The sequence below is a fragment of the Lissotriton helveticus genome, chromosome 10, assembly GCF_964261635.1.
Source record: "Lissotriton helveticus chromosome 10, aLisHel1.1, whole genome shotgun sequence".
NCBI classification, from domain to species: Eukaryota; Metazoa; Chordata; class Amphibia; order Caudata; family Salamandridae; genus Lissotriton; species Lissotriton helveticus.
This window is the reverse complement of record NC_136071.1, coordinates 419,251,833-419,269,174: the sequence shown is the minus strand read 5'-3', so window position 1 is coordinate 419,269,174 and position 17,342 is coordinate 419,251,833. Positions and strand designations below refer to the sequence as shown.

Genomic DNA, 17,342 nt, shown 5'->3' with positions numbered 1-17,342 from the left:
TAATAACTAAGGTAGAAAATCTCCCTTTCAATCAATATAGTGACATTTTAGTCACTTTAGACGTTGAATCATTGTATAGCAACATCCCTCAACTAGAAGCCATAGATGCGACTATGTGGTTCATAGATGAATATTGCATACCCTGCTCCAAACCGTTCGTTCGGGAATGTCTTTCATTGGTCCTCAGAGAGAACGTCTTTGAGTTTGGCAACCATATGTATTTACAAACGAAGGGCGTGAGCATGGGGGCAGCCATGGCTCCGTCAATAGCGAACATATATATGGCATTGTTCGAATCCAAACATATTTTAAATGATCGGCCCCTTTTTTCGAGTCTGTTTCCCATTGGTACCGTTACATTGATGACATCTTTTTTGTTTGGACCAATGGGGAACAGACCTTACAAGAATTTCTCATCTGGCTCAATCTTGCAGATACCAACCTTCGCTTTACTGCCCATATTAATTCATCACAAGTTGAATTCTTGGATATCTACATCAGACATAATTCCAACATGCTTGAAGTAGATTTATACACCAAACCGACGGCGAGGAATAATCTCCTACACTTTAAAAGTTACCATCCGAGGAGTCAGAAGGACAGTATTCCGTTCTCTCAGTTCCTTAGGGTGAGACGGAACTGCACCAATTTGAGAGACTATGATACACAATCTGCTGTAATGAAGAAGAAATTCCTTGAACGAGGCTATCCACATCGCCTCGTCAGGGTAGCATACAAAAGAGCACGGTTTTACGATCGAGACGCACTATTCAAGTCTCAAAAAGAAAAGCAGTAACCCAAGTTGGTGTGCATAACTAAGCATTCCACATTGGATGCTACTGTCAGACAAGTCATCAATGCCAACTGGCACCTTGTAAATGTAGATCAGACACAAAAAAAGCTAGGAAAACCAATGTTTGCACACCGCCGAAATAAGAATTTGAAAGATCTGATAGTGCGATCGCGCTATACTACACCTACAAACAACCCCCCATTCATACAGAAATCAATAGATGAGACCAACCATGTAAGAGGCACCTCTCGCTGTGGCTCATGTCAGTCGTGTGACAGCATTCTCATAGGAGACTCTTTTGTCTTTAATCAATTCAATATTCAAGCCAAAGAACTATGGATGTGTAATACACGTAACTTAGTATATTTAATTATATGTCCATGTAATTTGGGCTATGTAGGGGAAACCTCAAGAGCAATGAAAACGTGGCTAACGGAGCATAGGTCGGCCATTAGAACGCTAAAACATACAGCTCCATTGGTTAGCCATTTCTCTGAATTTAAACATTCTCCCTTCGATATAAAATGGCGGATTTTGGAGAAAATTCACATTCCAAACAGCAATGGTGGAGACAAAATCCGAAAGAAAAAAGAGGTATTCTGGATATTTTCCCTAGGTACCTTTACCCATGGGTTAAATAACGAATTACCCTGGGAAAATGCTATCGTATAAAGCCATGAATTATGTGGATCTTTTATTTTAACTGTAGAAAGTTATCCGGCTGCAATGCTCTATCTAAACACTTAACATAAGAACCAAGTCCCTCATGTAAAATAATAATGGTTTCTGTTTGTTGAACATCTCTCGGCCATATACGAAAACTTCCCCTATAGGCATGCCGTTTTTTTCGAATCCTGCACAGCAACCGTATACTACTTTAAGAGGTAGAGCCGACAGGCCTTGTGACCTATAACATTGCGGAGTATATAAACGAATCATTTTCGCTGTATCGGATTCGATCAACCTAACGAGGTACTAGACGCCACTCCGGTCAGCAACGCAGGTTTAAAATACAGGTAACGGCCGCGCGTTTATCTTTTTACGTGAAAAAACCATAGAAACTCGATGTATGAGTTAGTTGTATTGTTTTATACCGATTCTGTTCTTTATCTTTAGACAGTCGGTAACCAGATCCTTCTTTACTTCGACTGGCCATCAATATTACAAACGCACCACGAATAGCTGATTTGTTTGAAACGCATTGTCAGGTAATGGGGATAATTCTTTCCTCCTGCTCTTGTAATTAGGTCAGAACGCAATTAGCTCCTTGCTTAATAATGTTAGTATTAATACAATACATGCATTTGTCCCCAGCATCTGAACACATTCAAAATCCTTATTCCGTCACAGAACGTTCAGTTCCGACCCTGTTAATTCGATGTGTGGAATGTTTTTAATTGGCAACCGGATTCAACTTGAAACCAGGTACATGCCAAACATGTTTTTTAAAACAGTCCATGCTCGCACCGTATATTATTAAGGGAACTATCAATCTAATAACACTTATCTTTGTCCTTCTAGCGACTGAAGATGTTCTTATTATAATCTGGCCTACCGCGGTAAACGCCGATTCTACATTTCGGCACAAGGAGTGATACCATCGTTCATTAACCGAATTTCAGGTATTTTGCATCAAATAATGGCCAATATCTAATGAATACACCATAGCACCTACACTGGTAAATTTCTTTAGCGCAGTCAGGCGCCTCCCATACATAAGTCGGTCTCTGCATACAAGTTTAATCCATGCCTGTACAATCATGTGTACGACCGATTTCTCTGTCAAATCACAGCTACAACTAGTGATCGGAGACATTTAAAGTAATGGACTTTTTGATGCATTCATCATGCACATTGTTCAGCTGTCGTTAACTGTAACCCTATTTTACCGTATAGTTTGTTTTTGGTTTCTTTGTATAGCTGCATACAGATAAAGAGGTCCTATCTATAGACCTTATCTGGACCTATTATCGCGGTTTGTTTTCTTCATTATCCGAAGACATAACTTTTGGTAAGCACTTTATATTCATTCTTTGCCACATAATAGAGTTAACTTACATGGAATTTTCCTGGTATTAGCTAAACCCCCAGAATTTCTGCTTTAAAATATTCCTAGGGTAGTCATTTAAGATACATTCTAAATAGGCCAGAATACAATCCCTTACAAATTTAAAGAGGTACGCATATGTTTATAACAACGCTTGGAGCAACATCAACCTTTTTTCTGTTAATAATCTATGTACTCATTTAACTCTTCCTTTGATCTTTGTGAATTTTCTTCTGTTTTCATTATGTCTTTTCTTGATGAGACGATAAATGTATGTTGAAACTGTATTACATCTTGTTAACAGTTTTTCTTCAGACATGAAAAAACAATGAACTGTAGTAAAGCGGTATATCATGTTATGTTACCAGATTGCTGGCTTTAACGTTCAAGAAAAAGTTATTGATTATTATGCACTGTTTGGCATAGAGACAAAAAAAACAATTTAAAAAAAAATGCTGTTTATTTATTTTTAGAAACAAGATGGTAGTGTCCTGATGAAGACACTGTCAATGTGTCGAAACGCGTAGACGGAAACCATCTCCCCTCTAGATCATTGGGAACATTATGTATACAAATAACGTATATCTGTTGCATATTTGTTGAAAGAAATCTTTTTATTGTACTTTTTACTTAATCATTATGCCTATGATCATTTTCATGACACTTTTATCAAATCCATTAAATTGAAGTCTTTGTGCTAATTCAGTGCTTTATTATTTTATTATTTTGTTACTTGAACTTTGCCAGCATTTGTGAGTTGCCTGGGTGTGTTTATTTGCCATAAAAAATAATTACCGGTAATCTTCATTACTCCGAGTATAGTCTTCCTTGCCACATGACTAACAAAGTGAGCTTCAGCTCCACACCAGAACCCTCCAAAGCAAAAATGTCAGCCTCCCATCCCTTCCCAATATGGCCGACCCATTACACCCTTGACCTCTATAGGAGGCAGGCTGGCCCAACCCTTCAGCCTGAAACTACCAAGCATAAACTTGAAGCCGATAGCCAGACAGGGAGGGAGGAATGGGAACTCATGTGGCGAGGAAGACTATACTCGGAGTAATGAAGATTACTGGTAAGTAACCAGGGCATTACCTCCTCATAAGTCTTGCTCGCCACATGACTAACAAAGTGAGCACATACCAAAGCCAAGCTGCTTGATAGAAACTCACAAGAAACCAACGGACCAGAATGGGATGCTCACGAAAGAGGGCAAACCCAAAAACACGGACGAGTGGAAAAAAACACCCAAGAGAGGGGCAACCATGAGCAGGAAGAACCAGCCTGGGAAAGAGCGATACCGGAAGGGCCGAGAACCCGGACCCTCGAGACCTGTAGTCCAACCAGAAGCAGGCCCAAAACCAACGACAGTGTCAGGTTCGCTCCCCCCCTCCCCCTCGTTCCCTGGGTACGAATGCGGCGAAGCGCACAGCTAAGTCCGTGGGAGCCGCCGACTATGAACTACACAACCCAGCAGACCATGCGCGGAGCATGCGCAGGCCACCCCGGCCATGAATGGCGGCCGCGGCTCAGAGCGGCGTCGGATATTGAGCCGGACACCGTCGGATGTCCGAGTTCCCCGAGAGAAGCGCTAGGCTTGGCGCTTGTCTCCTTCAGTCACAGAGAGGTCGTTGTTCCCGACATCAGAGCGAACTATCGCGCACGCTAAGGGTTTCTCCGGAGGTTGCCAGCACTCAATGGTGTTCGAACCGGCTATTTGGAGCCTTGATGTAACGGAGTACCGACCAGACACACCACACAGACCAGCGGGCAGGTACACCTGCCACAAGTTGCTCACACCCCACCACAGCAAGCGGAACTCGAGCGGTATTTTCGGCCGCTGCTTAGCACGGTGTCCTCCATTAGCGAGTAGCCAGGACTGGTGCTCATGCGGAGGACGGTTGGTCCCTGGTGATCGCTCGGTATTGTCGGCCGAGGGGGTTCCGCAAGGAGTAGCTGCATGGTGAAGGGTATCGTTGAACTTCCTTTCTTGTTTATTCGGGATTGAGAGAGCCTTGGCAGGGACAAGGCAAAACAGACCCAGGAGGCTGCAGTAAAGGAAATCACAGTGACCCGGCCACCAAGGAAACCCAACCGGCAAACAGCGAAAAACGGAAAGCCCACAAGGCTGCCCACGGAGGCCGAAGAGTGGACAAAGTACCAAAACCTTCGACATTGTTTGCCATCGCACACTACGCGCACGTCTCCAAGCCGTAGGGATCTGAGACGTAGCCCTGGAATGGACCATCTCCTTCCTCTCCCGCAGTACCCAGAGCGTCCGCCTCCCCCATTCCGATCTGAAGCCTCCGAGATTATCTGCGGCGTACCCCAGGGTTCCTCCGTCAGCCCAACACATTTACATGGCCCTGCTCACACACGTCGCCCGACAACACGACCTCAACATAATCTCCTACGCTGGCGACACCCAACTGATCCTCTCCCTCACCAAGGACCCATCACCGCCAAAGCCAACCTCCACAGAGGAATGAAGGCTGTTGCCGACTTGATGAAGACCAGCCGACTGAAGCTGAACATGGACAAAACGGAGGTGCTCATCCTCGGCTACAAGCCTTCAGCCTGGGACGACTCCTGGTGGCCGACGGCACTAGGGGCAGCCCCGACACCCACCGACCACGCACGCACCTGGGAATCATCCTCGATTCAAAGCTCTCCATGACCAAGCAAGTCAACGCCATCTCCTCCTCCTGCTTCAACACCCTCCGCATGCTCCGCAAGATCTACAGGTGGATCCCGACAGACACAAGAAGAACAGTCGCTCTCGCCAGCAGCAGACTTGACTACAGAAACGCCCTCTATGCGGGAGCCCCGACCAAGCTCATCAAACGATGGCAACGCATCCAAAATGCCTCGGCACGACTGATCCTCGACGAACCATGCAACGGCCACATCACCCCCCACCTGAGAAACCTGCACTGGCGGCCCGTCAACAAGAGGATATCCTTCAGGCTCCTCATCCATGCACATAAGGCACTCCACAGACCGGCCCAGCCTTCCTCAACAAACGACTTTCCTTCTACACCCCCAACCGCTAGCTCCGCTCCACTGACCTCGCACTCGCCACCGTCCTGCGCATCCGAAGAACAACTACCGGCGGGAGGTTCTTCTCCCACCTCGCCGCCAAGACCTGGAACACCCTCCCACTGAACCTACGACAGACCCAAGACCTGCTGACCTTCAGGAGGCTACTAGACCTGGCTGTTCGATCGGTAGCGGCTCCCCCGCACCTTGAGACCCTCACGGGTATGTAGTGCGCTCTACAAATGTTGTTTGATTGATAAAACATTTTTAAATTAATTGAAATGCACAATATAAATGCTGATAACATAAACTACCAAGTGGTAAAATGCAGAGTAGAGAAAGCTGTTCGATTCATACCCTTTAATTTTTTTGCATTATTGGGGTCCCGTTGTGCCCCTCTTTTATTTTCCCTTTTTTGGCAGAGGGAGGTGCACCTCCTCTACGATACCCTTCTTTTTAAAAATATTCCTCACCTGCCTCTATCTTACTGTAACACCATGTGCTGAAGTGCTGGCGGGGAATTTTCGGGCAGCACTCAGTTTGCATAACGAAGGCCGCTGGCCCATAATGTCCTTCTGATACCTCCATGGTGAAGTCTTCTACTTTTGGGTTCTACATTTGCAGTAAAGGTTCATGAAAGTCATATTTTCAGAACAAGAAAGACAGATGGAAGACTGTTCAGAGGAAATCTTCTGGGATAATTATTGGTATAAATTGCAAGCCTCCATAACTAAAACATGCATGCACGTGAAGAAAGTAAGCAGAGTATATTGAAGAAGAGTAAAGATAACAAAAACATAACACAAGAGGAAGTATTTTTTCTCATAGGACTGTTTCTAGAGCCAGAGGTCCTCAACAGAGTACTGAATAGATTGCTCAGGATTAACCTTAGAATGGGTGTTTCACAGAAACAAATGCATAGAATGATCGCTCAGTGGAAATGGGGGAGGAAAAAATGTAATTACTGATGGCAGGTTGAGCTGAGACCCTTGTGTTGGTGGGCTGTTTTGGTTTTCAGATCATGCCAATGTCACAATTGGGACGTGCTCAAAATAGCAACATAAAACTCCAGCTTCATTATGTCGCATATCAATCTTTAAAGCTTGTGCAATATTGGACTGTATTTCCACTTGTAGGGATTAACACACACATGCAAAATCGTTCCAGTTTTGTTTTGTCATCCCCAAATACTCATACAGCCGGAGACATGATCACTAGAGTCATTAAATGATATCTACCTTCTTTTTTTCCTTTTACTCCCAAAAGCTGGATTCCTGGATATTTCTAAACCTTACAACTCAAGTTTCCACCAGCTGCGTTTGGAAGATACTCAATGGAGAAGTATGAGAAACTGGCTAAGATTGGGGAAGGCTCATACGGTGTAGTGTTCAAGTGTCGGAACAAAGACAGTGGCCAAGTCGTTGCAATAAAGAAGTTTCTGGAGTCAGAAGATGACCCGGTCATTAAGAAAATTGCCTTACGAGAAATCCGCATGTTGAAGGTAATTATAGAACTCTACATAAGCAAGCACCCCTCTTTACATAAAAAAGGCATTCACAGAAAGTGATTCCTGAAAAAGACGACCTGGTACATATGATTTGCCCATTGTTGCTCCTCGAGACTCCGCATCTTTAGGGGCATAGCTTACTCAGTGAGAGTTGAGATGTGAATCTCAAATTTTCCATCTAAAAAGGCATGGATGAACAACATTCATGATCGACTGTTTCCATGAGGAACAGGATCAGTTTCCACTAGGTAGGCATATGTCTAGAGCTGCTCAGTGGGTGAAGAATAGTGGGTTAGACTGCTACCCAGAGAGATTGCTGCTGGCTAGACTATTTACAAGCATTCGTCCCATCACCTTTTTTTTTTTTGCCAGTATTGTGCCTGGAAATGAGACTGGTGCAGCTTTCCAAGCCTACCACTGTCAATGTTTGTGAATTCCAAACAGAGGAAAATTCGCAACCAGTCAAGGAGTAGGTCTATGGGTGCAGATTTACTACTTTTTTGGTAAACCGGGCACATCATAGAATTAAGATCCAGATCCAATTTAAAACCTCTTAGACCAACAAGTCAAAGTGACACAGACATAGCAGACCAGATTCAGGGCCACCAGACCCAACTACCAGACCAAGAATGCCTTTGAGAGGTGTCACATCATAAACAGCCCTACTGAAGCTACGCCCCTGCTCTTTGCACGTGGGCCTGGCAGTTCTCGATGGGAACTCATGGTATGTTCATGGTCAAAATAGCCTGATCATTTATTTTGAATGTATTTTCACTGATGTACTCTTTTTCATCTCTGTTACAAGATGCCTGGTTGTTAAATCGGTGCAGGTCTCCATTCCAAGTCTAAATATGAATATATTACTGTGTGAACATACAAACTTTTATTGAAAGTTGTAGTTTTTAGAAACATTCATGGCTCACCCACCAACGATAATGCCATTAGTGAACTAAGAAAAACATATTTTCTTAGTAAATCCTAATTCTGGCCTAGATTCTTATTATAGATGGAGAAACATTATAGTCAGAGGTACCTGTACAAGTCCAAGTTTGAATTTTGGGTGCCTGTAATGATGAATGCCCTAAACTCTGCAGTATTGTTTAAGCTTCTGACTACATGGCAGATGGCTGTTACTGTTGCAGTATACCAGAAAGGAAATAGGCCGGACCCCCAATGTTATCGTCCAATCTCCGTGTTGGACTCTGCAGTTAAAAACGTTGGACTTATAGCCCTGCAGGAGATCTTGGCGTGGACTGGGGCTTCCAACTTAATGTCTCCCTTCCAATATGGCTTTAGGGAGGGCCTAGTCACTCAGAAGCAGTGCCTTAATCTTATGTTGCCTATTAGTAAGTATACAGTAGCCAAGAAGGGAGTGCTACATCTTTCCTTTATGAATTTGAATTCCCCCTTTGACCAGAGAAACCGGTCTAAGCTTTGGGAATGCCTTGCAGAGAGGAGCTTGGAATCAGACTTCATAGATTTTCTTACAGCCCTTGATGTGGACTCTGGGGCTTGAGTTGGTATGGATCCAAGGAGAGTGTGCTGATATGTTTGAGTTACAACTGGGAGTCTGCCAAGCATGCATGCTGGCAGCAGGTTTGTTTTTATCACATAATAATGACCTAAATAATCATCTATCTTTATTAGGCAAAGATATGCCAATTCCTAAATAAAACTCCACACAGCAGCTCTCTGATAAACAGATAATGCTGTTGTCCTTTTTTGAACACTTCGGCTTTAAGTGTCTTATTGATGAATTTGTAACCTACATTGATGAAAGATTGAATGAATGATTGGTGTGGTTTTATAAAGAACAACAGCTGCTCCAGGGGTGTCCCTGTTCTAGTTGCAGGTAAACGTAAACAGAGGAACTAGGTATACTGTCTAAGAGGGAGACGGGGGCGCATTCACAGTACTTTAAAGAAATTAGTTTTTAACTGGGCGGTGAACATTGTCTCTGTCAGTATATGCCTAAGATAATCAGGACGGTACAAAAGGGGGGTGGTGATGGACAGAGCATCTGAATCAATCAAACACTCACACCCAGTCAAAAGATCTGGGTTTAATCCATCACCGTTCTTTAGCCCACTCTGCCACCCCAGTTCAGACATGGCTATATGCAAATCAGTCTGACCCTGTGCCTCATGGGAACAGTCCAACCCAAACTGTCAAACCAGGTCTTCCCTGGACCGGAAACAAGCTTCCGAGGACCGGTTTCTGGCATTCCAGCCGTCTTTAGCCCGGCTTGCTTGAATCCGGTGGCAAAGTGAGCAAGGGACTCACGTCTGAGCATACCCTGCCACACTTATGGCGGCCAAAAGCGGCACAAAAGGGGGGTGGTGATGGATGGAGCATCTGAATCAATCAAACACTCACACCCAGTCAAAAGATCTGGGTTTAATCCATCACCGTTCTTTAGCCCACTCTGCCACCCCAGTTCAGACATGGCTATATGCAAATCAGTCTGACCCTGTGCCTCATGGGAACAGTTCAGCCCGAACTGCCAAGCCATGTCAGGAAGCAGGTTCCACAATTTAGCTGCCAGATAGCAGAAGTTCCTTTCTATAGCTCCGAGTTTATATATTCTTGGAATGGCTAAAAGATTTTGGTGGACAGACAGTAACTTTTTGTGGTGTTGATATCTTGTCACTGTGTTCTAAATGGAGCACATGCCTGTCAAATTCACAGCTCTGAAGGTGATTAAAAGTGCTTTAAGTTAAATTCTTTGGCTGATGGGGAGTCAATGACGTGCTTTCAGTCATTTTCGAATAGAGTCACTTTTTTTCAAGTCTACTTTGTGGCTGTGGAAAACATTGCTTTTTTAATGGAGCTGGTGAGGAAAAATGTAATTGAAATTTTGCAGATCTTTTAACTTGCTATTAGGAACTGTTTTATTTTTTATTTTATGTATAAAGTTTTATATAGCGCGAACAAGATCCCGAAGGATATCAGAGTGCTTTTCAATAAGTTGGTGGAGAGGACAACATAAAATATACACAGCAATTGTGAGAGGAAAAAAAACACAATGATAAACAATAAACAATGGTACACATAAAGGGTCCAACACTAAGCAGACGATATGGACCGTAACTGTTAGTTGTGCTCTGGAGCTAGGGACCAAGAGATAGCCACCTTATGAGTATCACAGCCCCTTATGGTAGGAATTTGCTCATTAAGAATCTCTTGGCTTCCAGTTTGAAAGCTGTCGTCGAGGCGAGTCTGCGTACATCCGGAGGAAGAGAGTTCCATATTTTAGGGGCAGCACCAGAGAAGGCTCGGTGACAGGTTCTTATTTTGCTAAGGATGATAGGTTTCAGGAGGGGAGTAGAGGCACTTCTGGAAGCCCTCTCCCAGCAGGATAATTCAAGTTTTTGCGCTAGATAAGTGGGAGTATTGAAGTGCAGTGCGTTGTGCGTCAGGATTGCAATCTTTAGCTGGATTCGTGCTTCAAAGGGTAGCCAGTTGAGAGATTTCAGGACTGGGGAGATGTGCTCGTTTCGTTTGGAACCTGTAGTCAATCTTGCTGCAGAGTTCAGCGAGGCCCTAAGTGGAGCCAAGGCATATTTAGGAAGGCCACAGAGAGTTGCACTGCCATAGTCTAACCTTGATAAGACAAGTGCTTGTACCACCTGCTTGAAATCCTTTTGTAATAAACAAAATAATTGCCGATACTGTTATCCTAAGTTCCTCTTATTCATCACAGCACATTGGAATGAAACCAAACATGAGTTCTAAGACTAGTAATTCAGTCTGAATAAATCATTGTTTATTTCATTCACTTGAAATGCATTTGTCAATTACTTTATGCAACTTACACAAATTTTTACATTCCTATGATCAAAAACATTATATTCAATGGACAATAAGTAAAACTGTACACATTCCAAAACATTCATTATTCCCAATCAATCCACACATTCCACATTCAGCCGGTCGCTCTCACACTCATAGAAAAAATTGCCTATTTACATAAAACATTCAATAATCCATATACAGAACACCATAAACAATACTTTTTTTATGTTTATATTTTTGAACAAAAATGCAAATATTTTGAGATCTTATGGCGTGTAAACTAACAGTCTACACGTTTCGAACTCCAAGTGGGTTGGGAGTTCTCATCAGGACCTCATAGCTGTGGAGAAAACAGTAAAATCTATTTGTAGCCACCCTTTGATTCTCTATCATTAGACTGCCCCAGTGACTCCTTTTGTGGCAAGAAGGGTTTGATCATTCTGAGTGTCCTCATCAGGTGGTTTGCTCCCTTACAAACGTTGCTGATATGAGCATTCATACTCTGGTGCTTGTCCACTGTGACTCCAAGTGATTTGGCTGTATCTATGATGATCGGAGTGCAGTTGAGCGTCGTGAGGTGATGTAGCCAGAGATCGATCTTGGGAGTGTGTTTCAGCGGGGAGATGAGCAAGAATTCCGTTTTAGAAGTGTTGAGCAGGAGATGATTCTCTGTTAACCAATTTGGGGTCGAAGTGAGGATAGAAGTTAGTGAGATGATGTTGTCTGGGGATGAAATGTCAGATAGAGTTGTGTGTCGTCTGCATACATGTGGAAGAGAATATTCATAGAGTTAAGTAGGTTAGTGAGAGGTTCCAAGAAAAGATTGAAGAGGATAGAAGAGAGGGCGGATCCTTGGGGGACTCCCATGAGTACTGGGGAAGGCTAAGAGAGAGAGTGATTTGACTTTAATCTGTGAGATCTGTGGAGAAGGAAGGATGAGAACCAGCGGAGCACCAGGTCCGAGAAACCCATTCTGTTTTGTAGGATGGATAGGAGAATGTCATGAGAGACCATATCGAAAGCAGAGGATAGGTCAAGGAGGATCAAGAGGCAGGATTCGTTTTTGTCAAGCATTATCAGGATGTCATCAACAATGTGTATGAGGGCTGATTCAGTGCTGTGGCCCCTCCTGAAACCAGATTGATGATGGTCTAAGAGTTGGTAATTCTCAATGTGAGCACAGAGCTGGGATTGGACACATTTTTCGAGAAGTTTCGCTAGGGTGGAGATGTTGGAGATGGGATGGAAGTTATTGAGATCCGATTTGTCGGCATTGAGTTTTTTTTAGAATAGGCGAAACCTGAGCTGCTTTTAGGCAATCGGGGATCAAGCCTTGAGATAAGGAGGCATTTACAATCTTGGTCCAGGTGGGGATGAGAGCGCTCTTGATCTCTTTGAAGATGGCGGGTGGCAGCGGGTCACCGAAGTGGTTAGACGGTTTGATAGTCTTGAGAATAATTTCAATGTATTTTTCACTAAAAGAGTAGAAGGAGCCCCATGAAGCATTGTTCTTAGCGCCAGCGACGGTCGGGATACACTTTTCAGGCAGGTCGGGGAGCGAGGCAGCTATTGAAGGGGGCAAAAGGGTCTTCTTAGCAGCGAGGTCGGAGGAGATGAGTCGAGATTTCTCCATGAAGAAAGTGGCAAAATCATCGCAGGAGGGAGGATTACCATTCGAGTCAGAAAGGATTGGCGTGGAAATATATTGCTGTTTGACCAGTTTGAAGAGTTTCTTGGGGCGATTGGCTGCTTGATCTAGTTGTACTCTGAAGTAGTCAACCGTAGCTTTCTTTTTTTTTTTTTTTTTTCAAAAACCTTTATTTGAGCAAGCATAGAAAAATACAAGAATGGGCCTACAACCTCACGGGCTGGCCGCTAATAACGAGGCACAAGGAAAGAAGTAGAAATGTACTCCCGTGGTCAGGCACAAATCAAGTACCAAGCATTACTCCAAACATATCACAGAGCATATTGATTTTCTGTTTTATACATAAAAACAACAAACACTAAAAAAGGCGAATGCATAATAATCAAGGCCAGCCCAAAAAACGGAGGGGATGGTCAACAATCAGGAGAACATAACAAGAGCCCTGAGACTCTAATAAGATCGGGGGGGGAGCAGCGGGGAGAACCGGAAATTCACAAAACAGTATGAAAAGGTTCCGGGAACGCTCGCCTAGGGGGATAGGATAACATCAGTAGTGCCAACAAGGGGAGGGGTACAGATATCCCCACGATATTCATTCCACTGGCCCCAAATCTTCGTCCACGCCCTGGGTCTGCCCCTGGCCACATATACAGTCTTTTCACGAAACATGGACCAGTCCATGTTGTCCTCCCATTTCGAAACCTCAGGGGGTCTGGATGCGCCCCAGAGTTGCGCAATATCCCGTTTTGCAATCATGTAACCCAAGGTAGCCCATCTGGTCTGGGCTACAGTGTAGTCAGTGGGTTCCCACACATTCAACAGACACCGTCGCGTCTCCGGCCGCAGGGCAACACCAGTCACAGCAGTCATCACCTCAAGCACAGCAGTCCAGTAGGCTGCCACCACTGGGCACTCCCAGAGAATATGTAAAAAAGTAGCACTCGACCCACAACCACGCTTACACAACCCATCCGGGGAAAAGCCCATTGTCACCAGACGCGGACCCGTGACATACACTCGATGAAGGATTTTAAGTTGAACCAAACGGAGACGGGCAGGGATGGCCACCTCTTTCGGAGAAGAGAGGGCCGATTGCCAATCCTCGTCGTCCAGTTTCAACCCATCGCCGACCCAAACCTCCCGAAGTCGGACCAATAAGTCTGCCCGATTATTGATCAGCTTCTTATAGATCAGGGAAATAGTGCTATCAGGCAGGGGGCCATCAAGGACACGATCTTCTAGGGGTGAAGACTCGGGCAGGGTCCCATCAGGAGTCAGGACCGAAGCGAGGGCGTGTCGGACCTGCAGATAACGAAAAAATTCTCTACCATTCAAACCGTATTCCGCCTGGAGGGCCTGGAACGACTTCACAGTACCTTTCGAACAGACATCACCCACCTTACATATCCCAATCATATCCCAGCGGTCAAAGCCCTTAGTAGACCAGAGGCACCCCAAACGTTCAGAGGCATAAAGCGGCGTCGCCAGTGTCATTCGATCCTCCCATCCCAGACTCACATTCGCGGCTCGCCACACAGTGACTGCAATCCTGGACTGACCCACAAGATGGCGCCCGGCCGATCGAGAATAAAGCGCTCTATTAAAGTCCCCACCCGGCAGCTGGAGTCTATCCATCTCAAATGCAGGATTTCGACCCGGTGAAAACATCACGTGATTAATAGCAGACAACTGGGAAGCCCAATAATATCCCTTGATGTCGGGGAGCGCCATGCCCCCGTCGTACCAAGGGATGGTGAGTTTCGCGAGGGCAATACGTGGACGCCCGCCCCAAATCAATTGTCTTTGAAGACTCTCGATCTCTTGGAAATAGGTCTTGGGGATGTCGTCAAAGGAATTCTGGAGCGCATAAAGGAACCGCGGCAAGGACATCATTTTAAACAGAGCCGCCCTGCCCAGAGGAGACAAAGGGAGCTTACGCCAACGAGCCACATCCAGTCGCAATCTAAGCAACGGGGGGAGGAGATTACGCTCAAATCGGAGCGAGGAGTCCAACGTAATGAAGATCCCCAAATATTTGAAGCCCGACTGGACCACCTGGATAGGAAGTCTGCCTGGCAATGGGGGTAAAACACCCAAAAGAACATACACGCAGGACTTGGCCCAGTTAATAACGAGGCCTGAGTTGGCACCAAATGAAGTAAGAACATCAAATAAAACAGTCAGAGATTTACGCGGGGAGGTGAGATATAAAAGAATGTCGTCCGCGTAAAGTGAGACGCGGTCCTCAAAGTCCGGTGACCAGCGAATCCCTTTAAGCGAAGGCTCCCACCTAAGCCATGCAGCTAACGGTTCCAAGGCAAGTGCAAAAAGCAATGGAGACAAGGGGCAACCCTGACGGGTTCCCCTGCCAAGGTCGAAAGGGGTCGAAACTCTACCGTTTACCACTACTTGTGCTAGGGGCTCAGCATATAATAACTTGACCCAACCAATAAACTCAGGCCCGAAACCAAACTTCTCAAGAGCCGCCCAAAGATAAGGCCATTCCACAGTGTCAAAAGCCATCGAGGCATCCAACGATGCCAAAATGGCCGGCTCCGTCAGAAGCCCCGCCCTCGCAATCGCACCGTGTAGACGACGTAAGTTAAGAGCCGTGTTGCGATGCGGGATAAATCCGGATTGATCTGGATGGACCAAGTCACTAATGACCGTCAGGAGGCGGGTCGCCAGGAGTTTCGCCAATACCTTGGGCTCAACATTCAGCAGGGATATAGGTCTATAGGATGAACAAAGGTCCCGCGGTTTACCATCCTTGGGGATGACAACTATCGTGGCCAGACGCTGATCATATGGGAGAATACCCCGTTCCCGGGACTCCAGAAACATGGCGCGAAGATATGGCGCCACTCTGTCGGGACGTAGCTTGTACAGTTCAATTGGCAACCCGTTCGGGCCCAAAGCTTTGCCCGAACGGAGTGAACGGATGGCAGTAGCTATCTCATCAACAGTAAAGGGGGAATCCAACGCTACACGATCCAAATCGGAAACACTGGGCAGAGCTATATCACGCAACAGAAGGCGAGAGTCAGCCACATCCCTCACAGACACAGGGGTATAAACCACGCGAAAGTACTCAGCAAAACAGTCGACTATTCCAATCGGGTCCGTCACACTCGCACCACTCGAGGACTGAATCACGGGCACCACACGATTAGCTCTCTCCTTCTTATCCAACCATGCCAGCAATTTACCCGCTTTGTCCCCCACATCATACAAACGACCCTGTTGCTCCCGAAACATCAATTTAGCAGCATCCGTGACCATAGATTTATAAGCAAATTGTTTCAGACCCAGGGCGTGGAGTTTCGCAGACGTGACACCCGATTCCAAAGCAGCCTCCAATGCAGAAATCTCTCCCTCAAGGTCCACCACCTCCCGATTCCTTGCCTTCTTAGCTTCAACAATAAGGGAAAGGGCCTGCCCACGAATCACCGTCTTAAAGGCCTCCCACAGGGACACCGCAGAGGAAACCGACCCCTCGTTATCCAGAAAATATGCGTCCAAAGACTTAAGCAAGAGGCTGCGGGTCTCGGGGGAGGTAAGGTACCACGGGTTGATAGGAGCCACCCGGCCCACCGCCTCCACTCCAACCTCAAAACGGAGCCAGAGCGGAGAGTGGTCGGAAATGCCCCTGGGTAGGTGTACAATCTCACGCACCGCTGGCGACTGAGCCGCAGGCATCAGGAAATAATCCAGTCTAGACAGACTCCCATGGGCCCCAGAGTGAAAGGTGTATTGAAGCTGAGCAGGATGCAAAAGCCTCCAGCAATCCACCAAGCCAAATGTATCCAAAAACCCACCCAACCACTGTTGGGCCGCAGGAGTATCTCTAGGGGGGTGGCGATCGTGTAGACCGGAGAACACCGAATTAAAATCACCAGCCATAAATAGAGTACTATCAGGGAGGTCCAACAACACACGGCCCAAATCGGAAAAGTTAGAAGTCTGCAGGCCGGGGGGCACGTACACCGTAAATAAGGAGAGGGCACGACCCTCATAGCGACCCACAAGGACAGCATATCGCCCCCGATCATCCAGAATAACATCATCAATAGCTAGGGGGAGGGAAGCCCGAACAAGGATACCCACACCCCTAGAACCCGAGGTGAACCCCGAATGTGCTACGAGGCGATAGCCCCACCTATTCATTGCATGACAAATATTGCCCACCAAATGAGTCTCCTGCAGGAAAACAATATCTGGAGATAAACGTCGTATACATTTCAACACCACACTCCGTTTGATACGATCCCCCAGACCGTTAACGTTCCACGAAACAAATCTCAACCCGCTACCCCCCATCCCACCCAGCAACGCCAAAACCCCCCACCAATGAGCATGACACAAGAAACATCATCAAATACAGGATAGAGTCGCCTAAAGAACAGAACACACAAACAACGAACTTCCCAACCGCCCACCCCCCAACTAACAAGAGAACACCCCCCACCCTGCACCCCTGCAAAAAGCTAAAAAGCCACCCCAACATGCAGTG

General features: G+C 45.8%; 1 protein-coding gene across 1 annotated transcript in view; it reads left to right on the top strand.

Annotated features, from left to right (window-relative positions):
- The window catches only part of CDKL4 (cyclin dependent kinase like 4), an 843,500-nt gene that overhangs the window by 128,726 nt on the left and 697,432 nt on the right, over positions 1-17,342 (top strand). The window contains exon 2 of the mRNA XM_078662902.1: positions 7,146-7,380. Within this exon, the coding sequence (XP_078519028.1) occupies positions 7,213-7,380 (168 nt within the window). The 5' untranslated portion in view covers positions 7,146-7,212. The remainder of the gene's footprint in view (positions 1-7,145; positions 7,381-17,342) is intronic.